We start from the raw sequence: 17,862 nt of genomic DNA, 5'->3' as shown, positions 1-17,862 counted from the left end.
AAAACTTCATTTATTTGTAAAATTTAATTTTTATTTAAAAAATATTTTTTCAATTGAAAAATATTTTATATGAAAAATATTTTATCGTGAAATAATTTATTTTTTATTATTTAATTTTAGTTATATAAAAAATAAATTATTTTTTTTAAAATTAATTTTTTTAAAAAATAATTTATTTTTTTAATTAAATAAATAAATATTTTTTTGAAAGCAAACCAACTGATTGTATTAATAAAGATGATTATGCCTGATAGATTCTCTGGGCAAAGTATGAGCAGTTAGAGTAGCATTACGACGAATCCATTTAACATAAATATCAGTTCTAGAATTTAACAAAAATTTATAATTATTCAAAATCAAATCTCTACATAAGATAATTTGATAAAAATGCTCCTCAAGTGTCTGTGTAAACCCCTGTATAAGATAATTTGATAAAAATATTTCTCATTCTTTCTCATCTCTCGAGTATAAATCATTAAAATATCTCGAATAAAGTCACGGAAGATAGCTTCTATGGGATAAAGATCGAATAAGGTTACAAAATTGACGTCGTCGTTGCAATTCCGAAAACCCATAATAACTAGTAAGCCTCCATTGAACATTATTTTCCGAAACAACCGAATCAATAAAATTTAAATAAAAGCCAATTACAGAAAGAGACCCATGACCCTTCCACATTAATGAAAGATTTCCTCCCAATCATTATCTATTGACTGAAAAACAATTATCAAAATATAAAAAATTACGAAAAAATTTTATACAATAACTAAGAGTTTTTGTTTTCATCAAAAATAAAATGTCCGGCTTGTAACTATGAACCAAATCCTTTAATGCAATAACTATCCGAGAATTGCCGTCATAAATTTGCTAAAGAGGTCTGCATATTCTGAAAATTGATTGAACTGTATGTGAGAAACATCACCATTATACTGAAATCATAAGTGACGATTGGAATATTTTTAAAACTCTTAAAAGGGACAATAATATCTTTTTTTTTATCGATAGTCAATTGACGCAAATCGTTTTTCATGAGAAAGAGAAAAAAAGAAGTTAGATTTAAGTAAGAGAAAAATGCGAGAGTATCGAGACACAAATGAACCACACTGAGAGAAACTTGCGTCGAAAGTAAATAAATATTTTTTATTAATTAAATTTTTTAAATATTCTAAATATTAAAAATATATGAAAAAAAAACAAGCCTAAAATGTCAAAGGGCGATTGCACTCATGGATTTTATATATTATAATTTCAAAGGTAAGAGAATGTATATTGTTTATGTATATATAGAGGGTGTGTTTGAAATAATATCTTAAATTGATAAGTGAAAGTATTAATTTTATAATATTTGTTATAAAATTATATTTATGAAAACATTAATTAGATGATGCGTATAGGTTCGGATCAATTAAAAATATATTTTAGTAAATAATCATATAGATTCAATTAATTTATCAAATATTATATAATAAAAATAAATTCCTATAAACCAAAATAAACTAATGTTTCAAATGAATTAGACATAAATTAAACCGAATTTCATAGTTTGAAGCCCAAGTAATTGTGAAGCCCATCACTAATTGGATTTCCTTGTTTTCCATAATACTAAAAAAACCTTAAAACTTCTTCTATCTTGTTAGGGTAAGTCATCAATGAATTTGGTTGTACATATTCCATTGATTTAAATATGTCATGTATTAAAATTATATAAAAATATTATATATATTAAAATTATAGTAAACTTCATTTATAAAATATATTGGTGGGAATCTTTGATATTTTTAAAATTTTTTTTACATATTACATAAACATAAACATGAGAAACTATTTGAGCAAAATGTATATTTGCACTTATAAATTTTATTAAAAATTTTTTGTATCACTTAAAAAAATATTATATTGCACATTTAAATTAATTTTTTATAAAATATCTATATTATTTAAAAATGAAATTAAAAAATAAAATTTAAATTATATATATATATCAGCGTATTTATAATTATATTAAAATTATTAAAAAATAGTTTGGTAGAGTGTAAATATGTATTTAACATCAGAATCAGAACAATGCCACCCACCCTCAGGAAATATATTAATTTCCAAGTCCCTCTCAGTAAAACGTCAGAATCAGGTTCTGAAAAACAAATCCACCTATAAAATCATCGGAATTTAGTCAACAAGCTCCAAAGTCATCAACAATGCCGCCGACGCTCACACCACTATTCCTCACCCACCCTGGAACCACCGCTACATTTCTCATATCGTGTTCCAACCGTCGACAAAAATGGATCAATTCCCATACCCACAATAATGCTGGTCTTCGTGCTTGATTCTCCATTTTCCCTCTTAATCGCTCTCGTTCTCTTTGTTCTCCTATTCCGCTTTGCTCTAGTTCTCTTCTTTCTTGTCCTTCTCTTTGCTTTCTGTTCCAATCTCGTCCTCCTTATCTCCGATCTCCTTTGACCTCCATGATCATCACCACTCCGCCTCAAGCCAATTGGACCCACCTCAGTCTGCCTCCTCCATGAAAACGGTACGTACGTAGCTCTTGAGTGCAGTGGGTTTAAGGAAGTGGTTATAAGTGGAGAAGAAATTGCTTTCAATTACATTCTTCAATTATAGTTTGGTCATTTTGGAGTAATGGATTGTTGGTTTTGTATAGTGTGCAGGAAGGGTTCTATAGAAACTGGACAGTGGAGAATGCTACCCAGTTGGGGTTGAAACTTGAAGCCTAGAATTGGGTTCGAGTGGAAACCAACGGTTTGATTTATCCATGTGAATATGCTTTACAAGCGGATTTCTTCTTTAGTATATATAAATCATCATCTTTCCTTGCATGAATTTTAGTTTTAAACGGTTTTTGGAAATCAGTATGTAAATTGCTGTATTCTGATTGGATCACTAATCACTAATGATATGATATAGTCAACTTTCTAATATCTGGTATTGCCATGCAAATCAAACATGATTCATCAATGAATGAGTATTTATATGTGTAAAAATATTGTTGAATAAAATAATTTTTTTATTATTTAGTTTTAATTTAAAAAGTATATGAAATTACATAAATTTATATATAGCAGTGTTAACAAAATTTTCTCTAAAATATAACTTAATTTTCCTTTTACTAGAAATTTTTTTATTAATTAATTTTTCTCAAATGTTAGCAAAATATAGAACATATTTTTCTAAAACAGATATATAGAGGCAAAATGACAAAGGATTCTCTATGCTTTAATCAAGGGAATAGCTTTAGTTCTGTTGGTTTATATGGGAATCACATCTTACTGTTGGGTAAGGAGAAAATTAACGAGGTTAATTAAGTAGGGACGCTCTATTTGTGAAGATTAAAATTCTTTGCAGTAGGTAAATCCCATAGCCCGACATTTGTGATTCAGACCAACTCTCCATTAATGGTTGAATCCAAAGTTTCGTCCAAGAAAAACCTTTCTTAGACTAGTTTGAGGATATTTTGCTTAATGCTGTATTTCTCAGTTCTCACAATTGGCAATGTTTATTCGGATTCTATATTCTTCCGGATGTCTTTCTTTCTTTAGTTTGTTTTAATAAAAGTGAAAAGATTAAAAAAAAAAAACCTATTTTTCACAATTGAACAGGAAGTGCTTTGGTATCAGATAATTTGTATCTACAGCTAAGGATTGAAAACTGTATGCGAGTGAGAAAAAAGAATATTGTGGATTTAATGTATTGCCAAAGGAGACAGAATGTGGACAAGGGCTAGCTGTTTGGTGACGAAGAAAGTGCATTGGCATTTCAACCAGCAACTCACATGAACCTTTAATTGTAGAAATGGGAGGTGGGAGGTACTAATCTTACCATCAACTTGCTAAAACCCGGTCCCCTGCGTTCCACTCAGTTTTTGTACAACAGGATAAGAGATTACCCCTCTTCAAACTCTCTCGTATCTCTTGTCTCCATGTGCTGTACATCTATAATATCTACTTATTTCACGCTTTGAGTTTAGATGAAATTCAATGGATTTTCTTGCAATGTTAACGTAGTATTATGTGATATTCCTGTCCAGGTTCAATGGATTTTCAAGAGGATGTAATGTTTGGGAATTGGGATTACATCTCTTGAAATGTAATTACAGCAACATGAGTATAAACAGTAAATATCATATGGTGGGTAATCGAAACTCTCAGTTGTTTAAGATTTACGTACGATAATAATAATATGGTTATTTTCACCAAACCCAGATCCATCCAAGAAATTAATTAGCAGGTGCATGCCAATGCAAAACAGCTAGCAGTAGATTGTTATTAGCAGCATGTTTGCATAAAGAAATTATACAGTGAAGCATGTAAATTCTACCATATAGAATTGTTTATACGGTACAATAAGAGATGAATAACTATATAAATATAACCTAATAATGGATGAGTAAATCTAACAATTATGGTAACTAACTAGTATTTTTTTCATAAAAAAGTAATTATTTTTATATAATTGCCAATATCATATTGAATTATTTTAACATATAGACAATACTATATAGTATAACTGTTTCACTATATAATTTTTTGCGTGCACGATATGGCGTACAAAAAAGAGATAAAAGAAGAATATACATTGAATATTATTGTTCCGATCTAAAATTTTTATAATTTTTTTTATCGATTCTTCATTGTCACCTAAAAGGTATGAGATTTCGAGTTTAAATTCATAATATATTAATAATAAAATGAAAAAAAAGAGAGATTAGTCCTGTGAACAAAATGTATGCATGAATAACAAGGCAGCTTAGTTCAGAACCCTTACAAACGTGAAGATAGCTAGAAAAGTGGTACGTGTTGTCATTATCAAATGGTTTGTTTCGTACAAATAAATCAAGAGAGCGTCTGATTTTTTAAAACACAAGTGCACATGGTGTGTGTCATTGACCCATTGTCCTTTTCAGATCTCATATACGCGTGGTTTAGATAAGTTTAGGCTGATAACAAAATTTCTATCTTCTGAAAGTAATGGGCAGTTGTTTTAGATACGAGGAAGACATACACCCATGATGCTATGGCTGAGGTCATTATCCTTTTTATCTTCTCATTTGATTTTGGATGTAACAGTTCCATGCTAACCATTGATAATGGTGAACCTACATGAGATCCACTGTTTTATTGTATTATAAATTTTCTCCTATTTTACTTTCATTTTTGTATTGATAATTCATTACTGTATATATTGTCAGAGGTATCATTACTGTTACTATACAAGGCTGAAAACATGAGGAAGAATTAAATTAGAAGGACATTATTGAAAAGTCTGAACTTTACAAGAAGCAAGTGACCAGCAAGAAATTAATTAAAGAATAACGAGAAAACTCAATTAAAGAAACCAATAAACATCTATTCGGTCATTCCCTAACAACGGTTGATGCTGGGAAGTCTACCCAGTAATCCACTCTTGAGCAGAATAATCAATCTTCTTCGTCCTTCCTCCGGCCGTAAGAATTTTCTGCAACTCCTCAGGCCGGCAAGGGATAGCAAGAGCACCCTTATGATGGAATCCAAATTCATCCTCAGCCAGCTTCAGCAACTTTACAAAAGCAGGGTTACAAAGGAAGCTCAGTTCTAAAACAAACCTTTCAATCTCGTCACCTTTTATAGCCAAAACAGCAAATTGCCCTTCCTTTACATCATCTGGCACCATTAGAGTAGCTCTCACATCTTTATGGTGATGCTCAGTTCCTTGATTGGAGAAGAATGAGAGACCCTTTTGTAGCTTTCCAATGAAAGGCCTAAGGAACACCATGTTCTTCATGACTGCAGACATTTTCTCGGTTAAGTTAATAAGATATTTTATTCTATGTAATGACTAACTTTTGTGAACCGTCAAGGAAATTTATAGGGTCATGAAGCAGATAGGAAAATAATAGGAAAGTTCATACATAGCTGGGAGGTGGTCATATGTGGAGCCAGGCCACCCACCATTATTGTCATCTGGTTCCGTGGTACAGTAACACGGCACACGCTTTACACTGCTAAAGGCTAGATAGTTTTCTCATCTTGCTGCACTAATAATAGTAGTTGTTTTCTCAAGTTCACTTTAACTGCATTGGTTTTGTGTAACATGAAGCTTGATTTGTGCAAATATGTCATAAAAGATCATGGTCTACCAAATATAGACCTAATGTTTAGTTGCTAACTGCTAAAATGATATATTGTATGGTATTCTTTTAATATGGTAAGCTTCAGTTTGCCCAATTTGTAATGCTGAACCGGAAACCATTAAGCTCCCCATATGGGTAGCTGATGGTAGAGAAGATATTTGGGTAATTTATGTGTAATTTGCCTTCTTTCTTTGTCTTTTTTGATAAGAAAAATATTATTAAAGGATTCATGAAAATTTAACAAGATAGGGCCACTGAACCCGTACTGTAAAACTAAAACAAAATCCCAGCCTAGATAGACATGAAAATCTAAGAGAGAAGGCCTAGAAACCCTGAACATGAGATCAAAAAACACACAAACAGAATTGGGTAGCTAATGCTCAGGCAAAGGTAAGGAACCATGAGGAAGGATAACTGGCATGGATGTATTTGTGTTTTATCTTTTTTCTTGGGTTCTTTGTAGTTATCGTGATTTCATGGTTTTTATTTTTATTTTTTATCTTATTTGTGTCTTGGTTGTATCATAATTAAGTTTTCAAGTTTGTTCTCCTAGCATTCAAGGCCAAGTTTTATTTCTATATATAAATGAAAATTTTCCTTTATAAAAAAAAAAAAAAAAAAAAAACACTCCCCATATGGTTCATGTTATTTTAAAGCTCGAAAGGACAATATTAGGTCATGTGGGTTATGAACAAGCTTAACAATATAATACTAAACCGTGTGCCGTGTTGCTGAACCGGCTCATAATAATGATGGGTAGCTCCACCTATGACCCCCCAGCCATGAATTTTCCTATTACTTTCCTAGATGCTTCATGACCTTATAAATTTTCCTTGACGGTTCACTAAGGTTAAGTCATCACGTAAAATAAAATATCATAACTGAAACGAGAAAAATGCCTGCAGCCAAGAAGAACATGATGTTCCTTAGGCTTTTCATTGGAAAGCTACAAAAGGGTCTCTCATTCTTCTCCAATAAAGTAACTGAGCATCACCATAAAGATGTGAAAGCTACAGTCCTAATGGTGCAGACAATGTAAAGGAAGGACAATTTGCTGTGTTGGCAATAAAAGGTGACGAGATAGAAAGGTTTGTTTTAGAATTGAGCGTCCTTGATAACCCGGCTTTTGTAAAGTTGCTGAAGCTGGCTGAGGAGGAATTTGGATTCCATCACAAGGGTGTTCTTGCTGTTCCTTGCCGGCCTGAGGAGTTGCAGAAAATTCTTAGGGCCGGAGGAAGGGGGGAGAAAATTGAATACTGTGCTCAAGAATGGACCACATGTATCCTTCCCAGCATCGATAGTATGCTAGGGAAATGACCTCATAGATATTTATTGGATTCTTTCTTTTTCTCCTTGTTCTTTAATCAATCAATTTCTTCCTGCTGTTCTCTTGCTTGTACAGAAGAATTTTTCCAATAAGCGTATCTAATGTAATTCTTCCTATAGCATAGTAAGAGTAATGAACTATTCCCATTAATAACATTTCTTCTGCCTATAAATATAGGCTTTTTGATGTGAAGGTTGATGTGTTCTCATGATGAATATATATTATTATCTTGGTTGCTTTGATCAATGAAGTCTCAAATTGCACCAAAACATGCTATTAGTAAGAAGCACAGATCTGTTAGTCCCGCAAGAAGTCCATTTAGTTGAATTTTTAGAAGCAGGAAGATTTAAAGGAAGTGTAGTTAAACTTCACCAAATTTGAGATCTTTAATTAATGTTGAGCGAAAACCTCACAATTTTTTCTTTCTTATATTAACAGCAAAATTTGGTTCACTAGCTTTGTGATACTTATATATATAGACATGTTTATGAAAAGAAGGAAGATTCGAATTTCTATAATTGTATTTCAAATAAAAAATAACAACTGCCAAGTGACAATGGTTTCTTCCTCCATCATCTAAAGCAACTGCCCGTTATTTTTCTGAAGCTAGAAATTTTGTATCAGCCTATTCTGAAAAGATAGTGACACACACCATGTGCAATTGTCTAAAAAAATCTGACATTTTATAGGAATTTAGTTGTATGAAACAAAGTGAATTTATGACATGGATTTATAATTTGATAGTGACAACACACCACTTTCTTAGCTATCTTCATGTTTACTAGGGGTCTGAACTGAGCTCTCACCTTGTTATTTATGCATACATCTTTTTGCTTACAACAGTTAGATGGCAACTAGTTGGATGTTTTCGAGTTTTTGGTACGGTCAAATTCTATTCATGCAAGTTGTAGTAATATATAATTGGATTGAGGACGGATTTAGATTTAATAATGAGTATATCTAACCAACTCCTATTCAGATTTATTGTTGATTTCCTATCTATCTCCACACCATATACGCTAAACTTGCATGTAAAAAAGTAGAAATATCACATACTACTAGGTTAACATTATAAGAAAATCCATTTGAATGTGAAGGGACGAGTACAAAATAATAGAGTTTCTTCATCTAAACTCAAAACTTCTAAAAAGATAGATACATAATAGAAAAGAGTTTTGAGCAGAGACGAGTAATCTCTTACACTATTGTACGGAGCCAGAGGGGAATGCAAGGGACATGGTTTTTACAAGTTGATGATAACATAAATCAGTAGTATCCCCACCTCCCATTATCATTCAATAATGGTTCATGTGAATCCTGCTTCTTGATGATCTGCTTTTTGAAATGACATTTCTTCATCAAACAACTAGCCTTAATCCATATTCTGTCTTCTTTCGCAATCATTAATCCACAATATTCTGTCTTCATTAATCTCAATCATTCACTCACCTCACTCACATGCAGTTTCATCCCCAGCAAATCATTTAGCTATCACTACAAATTCTGATACCTAATGCAGCATTATATGTCGTTTCTGCCATTATCAACAGTAAATAGGCGACGAGCATAAAGCTCCAACGGTAAACTGAGAAAACCGAAGGCCTGAAACCGTGTTCTTTTAAGACCCTACTTCTGCAGAAAAAGGTAAAAATCATGCATGGAAGATGAGATATCAATTGGAGCATTAAATAAGTGTGGCCTACCTTGTTTTGTTGTAGTGTTTGTAATGGCTTATCCTTCTTTGTCTAGACTTTGGGAAGAACCATGCACGATCTTTCACGTGTAAAGTTAAACACTGTCTTAGAGATTGACCTGAAATTTATAAATGATCAGGGTGTTTTTGGGGTTAACTCTGTCTCTTTTAAGGCTTCTGTCCGTGTAGGAGAAAGGCAAAATAGTAAAGAATTCAGCAAGCAAAGGGCTCCCACACATCTTTACTACACCTCAACCTTAACTTCAGGAATTTGGATAAGGTTTTGAGACTTGAATCACGAATTACATTCACATTATCCTCACCAATTAGCTACTACCCCTCAGACAATAACAACAACAACAAAAATACTACTACCCATTTATTTATTAGATAAGGATAAGAGATAGAAAGGTAAATGTATATTCTCTCCTTTCTTGTACGCTACTCAAATTACTTCTCATGCATATTAATATGCTGTATACTCGGAATATAATTAAATTACTCATTCCTTACAAATATTATTATGGTATTAGAGCTCTACACTTAACATCATTTTTTTTTTCTGATCCATTTCTTCTTATCATAGCCATAACCAATCCATCTTCTAGTTCTAATATAAATATCACAAACATTTCTGTCTTACCTTTAACCAACATAAGTTTATAATCTGATATCAATACCACAAACCTTTCTGTCTTATCTTTGACCAACATAAGTCTATCATCCGAAACACAACTTTTCTCTATCAATGCTAATGCTCAAATCCAATTAAGCTCATATCCACAAACTATGGCATACCCAACGATATTTGCTATTAGTTAGATATGATTTTTTTTAAGTTTGTCGAAAACCCAATTCCATCAAATCTCAGTTCTACCCCTACTGGTTTCGTCAGGACCAGCTGATTCATAGTGTCCTTATTGTTTCTTTATCATCTGAAATTGTCTCTTTTATTGTGGGTCAAATACATCCTATGGTGTTTGGACAACTCTTACTAAAACATAAGCAAAACCTTTTCATACTCGCATAATGAATTTGCGTGAGTCATTGTTTAATGCAAAGAAGGGCTCAATGTCCATAAATGATTTTCTTTAGAAAATTAAAGCTACAACGTCTACCCTTGCATCAGCTGGTGTTTTGATTTTCATGAGTGAAACTGTTCTTTATGGGTTACCTCCGGAATACAAGAAAGTATTTGTTGCTCTACGAGCACGTGATAATGAAATTTCTTTTGATGATCTTCATGATAAACTCACTGATTTTGAAAGTCAGCTATCTCGTAACGTTACTCTGGTTGCAGCAACAACTATGTTTCATTACACAATTGCACGATCAGGATCAAATCGCCAACAGAATAATAACTCTTCAGGTCAATCCAGAACAGGTCATCTGCATCTGCGACATCATGGAATAACAACTATCGATCTTCTCAAAATTTTAAAAATCGAGTGACTTGTCAATTATGTGATAAACCGGGACACACAACAAAGTAATGCTTTAAACTATAGAAGCTCTGTCCGTGGCTACTCACTGCCAACTCTTCACAGTTTGCTCGACAACCATAGTTCAATTATGTATCCAATGCCATGCCATCTATTGACCCAAAGTGGATCATGGATCCAAGAGCAAATTAACATGTTAGTGCAAGATTTATAGAATTTGTCAATACATTCTGACTATGAGGGCATTGATAATGATGTTGTTGGTGATAGTAAAACATATCTTATAACTCACACAGAATCTGTTTCGTTGACTTCAATGTCACAGCCTTTGAAATGAAAGCATGTTTTATGTATTCCTGCATTGAACAAAAACCTTGTATTTGTTTATCAATTATGTATATCTAATAATATTGAAGTTGCATTTAATCCTTTTATGCTAACTCCATACCAGGCTAGCTGACAATTTCTTTGTTTTGACACAAAAAACGAGGTTATCTTGTGTCAAAAACGGTGGAAGTAGGGGAAAAAAAAGCTTCTCAACATTTTTGATATTGGAAGAAAATGGTCAATGAATCTTCCTGTTTCCCTGCCTTAATTTACATGTATTCAATTCATTACAAGTCACCCACCTCCGCCATATACCTGCAGAAACTATCTGTGTATATTCTGTACAGGGCTACTGCATATTTGGCTCTTCCTTAGGTGAAAATTTAACGTGTAGGCACGCATTTGAAGTATTATTTATTTGCAATCTTTAAATGAAATTAAATATCCCAGCTAGCTAGCTATGCATTTCTGTACTGCCCAAAAGAGAAAAGAGCGAGGGACTGAGAAAGTCAAGAATAGCAAGGCTGTCAAGACGAGTAAACCTTATCTTTTTGTCCGGAATCAAATTAAGAGGTACACATAAGAGGACATGTTCTTACAAGTAAACCAACTAATGTTTCACATCACATGAGTCACGCCATAAAGTCTTAAACGAATTATTTTGATGAAATGTGTATGTTGAGATGAGATGACTTGAAACATGTTATCACATCTGACATTGATTGCTTATGCAAAATGGATATTGTATGTAAATAATTAGTTCAAATTATTAAATAATTTAATTTAATCATTTTAAATTAAATTTAAAGTGATTAAGTTATTTAGATAAATTTTTATATAATTACAATTGATATCAGAGTTGTCATAAATCAGAAAAATATCCGTAAAACCTTTATATGAATTGAGAATATTTAGATTAATTTTAGTTGGACTCTTACATACATATATAAAACAAGAACATGAATTATTAAGCTTTTTGGCATCTTTAAACCAATACAGCTACTGCTAGAAAATCACCATAGGCGAATGATAAAATATACCTTCAAGCTATTCAATAATTTTGAGGCTCACTAGCCGTAAATAGAAGGAATGGAGATCACCTATTTAAGCAACAGTTGATAATTCATCTAGCCAACACTGAATCGGTATAAATATTCAGTAGCATGGTCTGAGATTTAAGATTAAGGTTTGAAAACTTTAGATAGATCGTAGTTTGTTTGCACAGTTCACATAAATATATGCAATGTCTTTTTCTTGATAAATAAAATATATGCAATGTCTTATGCATGTCCTAACACAATCTTTAAAGCAAATGATGTCCTAACACATGATCAGATGCACCTGATAACTTACCCATGTGGAGGATGAATTACAAGTTTAGCAGTGCAATCCTAAACCGTGTGCCGTGTTACGAAACCGACTCATAATAATGATGGGTGGCTCCACCTATGATCCCCAACTATGAATTTTCCTATTTGCTTCATCACCCTATAAATTTCCATGACGATTCACTTAGGTTAATTCATCACATACAATAGAATATCTTAACTAAAACAAGAAAAATGTCTGCAGCCAAGAAGAACATGGTGTTCCTCAGGCTTTTCATTGGAAAGCTACAAAAGGGTCTCTCATCCTTCTCCAGTAAAGAAACTGAGCATCACCATAAAGATGTGAAAGCTACATTAATGGTGCCAGATGATGTAAAGGAAGGACAATTCGCTGTTTTGGCCATAAAAGGTGACGAGATTAGAAGGTTTGTTTTAGAATTGAGCTTCCTTAATAACCCTGCTTTTGTAAAGTTGCTGAAGCTGGCTGAGGAGGAATTTGGATTCCGTCATAAGGGTGCTCTTGCTGTTCCTTGCCGGCCTGAGGAGTTGCAGAAAATCCTTGGGGCCGGAGGAAGGAGGGAGATGATTGATTATTGTGCTCAAGAATGGACTACAGATGTTTATTAGGATTCTTTTTTTTTTTTCGTTATTCTATAATTAATTAATTTCTTGATGGTTTATTACTTCTTGTGCAGATGAATTTTTTCAATTGTTTTTTTTTTTTTTTTTTTTTTTTTTTTTTTTTTATAATTAGCTTCGACTGAATTCTTCACGGCTCAGGTTTAAAAATTGATTATAGTATTAATAAATTAAATTCATCGGTAATACATGTCTAATTTAATTTTTCTTATGATAAAAATAATAAACTATTCCCAATAATAAAAATTTCACCATCTATCCATGCTATATATAAAAGTAGAAGGTGAGAATAATAATATTTCATAAATTGCACATAATAACTTAATATTATTATAATAAAAGAAATTTTTTAATTGGTTATTAAAAGCTAAGTTGGTTTAAATTTTAAATTTATATTAATAATAAACTTTATATAAATTTAAATTTTTAATCATATTTCTACTAAAATACTTTTTTACTAATTTTTTCACAATAAAACTGAAAAAAATTACTTTAAGAATCCCAAAACTCTAATCGGTTTTGTAAAACAAATAAAAATAAAAATTATTTTCTTATAAATGAACTGACTCTTATAAAAATTACTTAAAATAAATATTCATAATATTAATAAATTTAGCACTATTTATTGAGAATTAAAATTACGTAACATATGAATTTAAATATAAATATAATTATTTAATTAAATATTAATTTAATAGAATTCAAATTTACATTACTAATTTATTCAATAACTTTAACTTTTTTTATGAAAGGTTGATGTGTTTTCATGATAAATATTATTTGGAGAAAAATATACTTGCATCTCTGAACTATACTTCCTCATTACCTAAAACAAGTCTCCATTATTTTTTAGAAGCAGGAACTTAATTTCGAGTCGGCCTAATATTTAATATGAGATCTGAAAAGACAATGACACACGCCATGTGCAATTGTCTAAATGAAATCAGACATTATTTAGGAATTTTTTGTACGAAACAAGTGAATTTCAGAAGTGCATTTATAATTTGATAACGATAACACATACCACTTTCCTAGCTATCTTCTAGTTCAAAAAGTTCTGCTTGAACAGGAAATTATTGTCTCGATGCTCCTGGTGTATACTATCTTGTAATATTGAGATGGTATATCGAGCTAATAATTTCTTAATAAATTATTAAAAAGTTTATAAGTATCCATTAAGCTAACACCACCATTAACGACTGTATACTTCCTAGTGGAAAGTTGCTCTCTAGTGCTAATGTCTGCGTCTAAGAACCAGATGCAAAAATGGTGCAAAGTTTACACCAGGCGTCCTTGGTTGTTCTGGAACCAACAAGTTATGGAAGAATAACGTCAAAAAAAAAAATAAAAAAAACCAGTTTAGAACAATTTGATCCGGTAGAAACCATGTGGTGAAAGCTGGGGTAGGATATTTGTTCTCTTGTAGTTCTTAGGGTTGGGAACTGTCATCATCAATGTGGGACGTCAAGTTATAGGCGTGCAATAAAGAAAGAAGTTGAGCTTTCCACATCATATAATTTGAGGAGCTAAATGAACTGAGTTGAATTGCGAAGAGAGCTGGTAGTAGTAGAGAGGAAAGGGTGGCCACCGCTGACACAATCTATTGCTGGACTTTGAGCCATGGCTCTGGAACCATACGCAGCGCGGAGAGTGAACTACTACACTTGTGTTTACTAAGAGATATATTTAGGGTTACAAGAGATGGTGTTTGTTATGGAAGAAAAAAACAATCATTACAAGATAAGCTAAGTGAAAAAAAGAAAAAAAAAAAAAAAGGAAAAACACGGAATGGAGAGGAGAGATAGAAAAGAGTTTCAAGTCGAGACAAGTGAAAAATCTCTTACCCGATTTTGCGGAACCAGAAGGGTACGCAGGGGACAGGGTTTTTACAAGTTGAAGGTATAAAAATCAGTAGAATCCCCACCACCCATTATCATTCTACAATGTTTCGTGTGAATCCTGGTTGATCTGCTTGTCGAAATGACATTTCTTCATCAAACAACTAACTTTAATCCACTTCCTGTCTTCGTTTGCAATCATTAATCCACAATATTCTGTCTCCAGCCTCACTCACATGCACTTTCACTCCCAGCAAAATCTTTTAGCTACCACTGCAAATTCTGATAAATGCATCATTAGATGTCGTTTCTGCCATTATCAACAGTAATATAGACGACGGGGTTGAGTTGCTCCAATGGTAAACTCAGAAAACTGAAGGTTGAAACCGTGTGCTTTTAAGACCCTACGTACTTCTGCAGAAAAAAAAATCAAGCGGGGAAGATGAGATATCAATTGCAGCATTAAATAAGTGTGGCCTACCTTGTTCTGTTGTAGTGTTTTTGGCATATCCTTCTTTATCCAGACTTTGGAAAGAACCATACACGATCGTTCACGTGAAGTTATGCGTTGGCTTAGAGATTACCTGAATTTTACAAGTGATCAGGGTGTTTTTGGGGTTAACTCTGTCTCTTTTAAGACTTCTTTCTATCTAGGAGAAAGGCAGAATAGTAAAGAATTCAGCAAGCAAAGGCACCCACATCTGTACTATCCCACCCTAACTTCAGGATTTTGGATAAGGTTTTGAGACTCGAATCACGAATTATGTTCACAGTATCCTCACCAATTGGCTACTACCCATTTATTTTCCTTTGACTATAACCCGAGTGATACTGATATGGAAGCTAGCCGTGTAATATGCTAACTCCATACCTGCAGGCTAGCTTATTTCTATGTTTTTACACGAAAAACGAGGTGATCTTGTATCAGAAAACAGTGGAAGTAGGGAAGAAAGCTTCTCAGCATTTCAGATATTGGATGAAAATGGTCAATGAATCTTCCTCTTTCCCTGCCATTTTGTGTATTCAATTCATTACAGTCACCCACCTCCGCCATATATCTGCAGAAACTACCTGTTTACATTCTGTACACGGCTACTACATTTTTGGGTCTTACTCTGGTCAAAATTTAACGTGTGAGGTTATTTGCATCTGAAAATTTTGAAATGAAATTAAATATGTCAGTCAAGCCAGCTATGCAGTTTTGTAGAAAATAGACCTCACTGCCCAAAAGAGAAAAGAGTGGTGGACTGAGAAAGCCAAGAATGGCAAGGCTGTCAAGACGAGTAAACCTTATCTTTTTTTGTACGGAATCAAAATTAAGAGGTACACTTAAGAGGACATGTTCTTACAAGTTGAGAGTTTGAAATGTCAAGGAAACCAACCAATGTTTCACATCACATGAACCACCCCCACAAATTCCCACCCCATGACCCCCCAATATCTCCATCATATAATAATTCATAATATTATTGGATTCCAATCCCTGTCCCACTTCCAAAAGTTGAGATGAAATGAAAAAAAAAATCCATAATATTGAGATGAATTCACTCATTAGTAAAACAAAAATTAATCCATATTCTGTCTCCTTTTGCAATCATTCCCATGTCCGCATTCCCATGTGGTTTCAATTATGCCAAAATTATTTGGGGTTGAGGTTGGCTATCTCTCTTCTAGGTTTAATTCTCCAAGATTCAGAGATTTTATATATAATGTTTTGTGTGGTTTTAAATTCATCTAAGTTTTATTAAAATGAAGAGGTGTGTGGTCATTGAGTGACTATTCAGATTTCTGATAAAGGGGAAGTCAATAATACCAGACTTCAACACCACGTACTAATACCAAGTACTAGCACATTGGGTCGTTAATGTAATTAATTACTAGAGCCGACACCATATAAACTTTCATAGTTCAGCATAGAAATGTTTCGTCGGTCGTTTATCTCGGCCACAACTCCACATCCATTCTTAAAAAGGAAAATTACTATTTAATAATTATCAAAACTATATTAGAATTTTTTGAAAATTTTTAAAAAATCTACGTACTAATCAACTTCTTCGTTAGTAGTTGTGAGATTCATCTGCACAAGAATTTTATCAATGGAGCACAGAGCCTAAAGCAATGTTCCTCGGTCTCCATGCATGCATACTTGTATATCTGAGGTATCCAGGAGCTTGCATGATGGCCGCTGGGTCGGTTTCATGACACAGTTTTGGTTCAAAGGGAATCGGAATCAAAGCTGCATTATCCCATCTGTTTCAATTCAGTTTTGCTTCCAGTTTTAATCAAATTCTAATTATAGTTAATTTAATAAAAAATTTTGATTAGATCTATTTTGATTTAGTTTCGATTTGCACCTATCCAAATTCGAAAAGGACTATGGCCAAGTCTAGTTGCATCAACTCATAATACGTATTTTATGTAATAATTTGATAACTATGTCCTCACCTCATAATACGTATTTTATGTAGTTATATTTGGGTTATTTTTCTAACACATGTAGAATAAAGTAAGCTTTCTTAGTAAATTTTTTCATTATTTTTAAATTTAAATAATTTTTTATTAATCGGAAAGAAAGGAAGGTTTTTTTTTTTTTTTATATATATAGTATTTGGAAGTTTTAAAGATAAAATTCTCTTCAACTTACTAAAGATTGAAAATTAGGGTTTTTATTTTTTTTTAAAGATCTTTTATAGATCTTACTTTAAATTTCAAAATCTCCCAAACACATTTTAAGATTTTTAAATTTTGAAAAAGAGACCTCATACCAAACAAAGGATGATAAATACATAAAGAAACAAATTGAGAAGATTTTTAGAGACTTACCTAAAATCTACTTCTCATAGTGATAAAAATGAGATCAGGGGTAGCAAATCTTGATACCTAGATAGTTGGTTTGATTCAGTAAAAAAAATTAATGGCCTAGAGTTAGTTCAAAGAGAAGCAAATGCTGATGACCGATGAGTTAGGTCTTATCTTTGAAGAGGTTAAGGTTTTCTAAGGATGTAAAATGGTAATTGGTTAATTAATACTGAGTCAATTAACTCATATTATTTGTGTTGCGTGTGGTTTTAGTACGCGTATTTATAATCTCGGAAGTGTATAAAGAAGAAAGCTGAGTCCATGGGATTCGACATCCGACTATTA

At 32.4% G+C, this 17,862-nt stretch overlaps 2 protein-coding genes across 2 annotated transcripts; one reads left to right on the top strand and one right to left on the bottom strand.

Annotated features, from left to right (window-relative positions):
- Positions 1 to 5,240: 5,240 nt before the first annotated feature.
- Positions 5,241 to 5,813, bottom strand: LOC110619973 (auxin-responsive protein SAUR36). Its single transcript, XM_021763501.2, has one exon. The coding sequence runs from the start codon at positions 5,785 to 5,787 to the stop codon at positions 5,401 to 5,403; it is 387 nt and encodes a 128-aa protein (XP_021619193.1). The 5' UTR covers positions 5,788 to 5,813; the 3' UTR covers positions 5,241 to 5,400.
- A 6,553-nt stretch (positions 5,814 to 12,366) lies between these two features.
- LOC110620025 (auxin-responsive protein SAUR50) lies at positions 12,367 to 12,924 on the top strand. Its single transcript, XM_021763577.2, has one exon. The coding sequence runs from the start codon at positions 12,476 to 12,478 to the stop codon at positions 12,866 to 12,868; it is 393 nt and encodes a 130-aa protein (XP_021619269.1). The 5' UTR covers positions 12,367 to 12,475; the 3' UTR covers positions 12,869 to 12,924.
- Positions 12,925 to 17,862: the final 4,938 nt, after the last annotated feature.

This window comes from Manihot esculenta, chromosome 8 (genome assembly GCF_001659605.2).
Source record: "Manihot esculenta cultivar AM560-2 chromosome 8, M.esculenta_v8, whole genome shotgun sequence".
NCBI lineage: Eukaryota > Viridiplantae > Streptophyta > Magnoliopsida > Malpighiales > Euphorbiaceae > Manihot > Manihot esculenta.
This window is presented reverse-complemented; position numbering and strand designations above follow the sequence as displayed.

Coding starts and splice junctions, on each gene's coding strand:
- LOC110619973 (XM_021763501.2), bottom strand. CDS start 5,787: ATGTCTGCAGTCATGAAGAACATGGTGTTCCTTAGGCCTTTCATTGGA.
- LOC110620025 (XM_021763577.2), top strand. CDS start 12,476: ATGTCTGCAGCCAAGAAGAACATGGTGTTCCTCAGGCTTTTCATTGGA.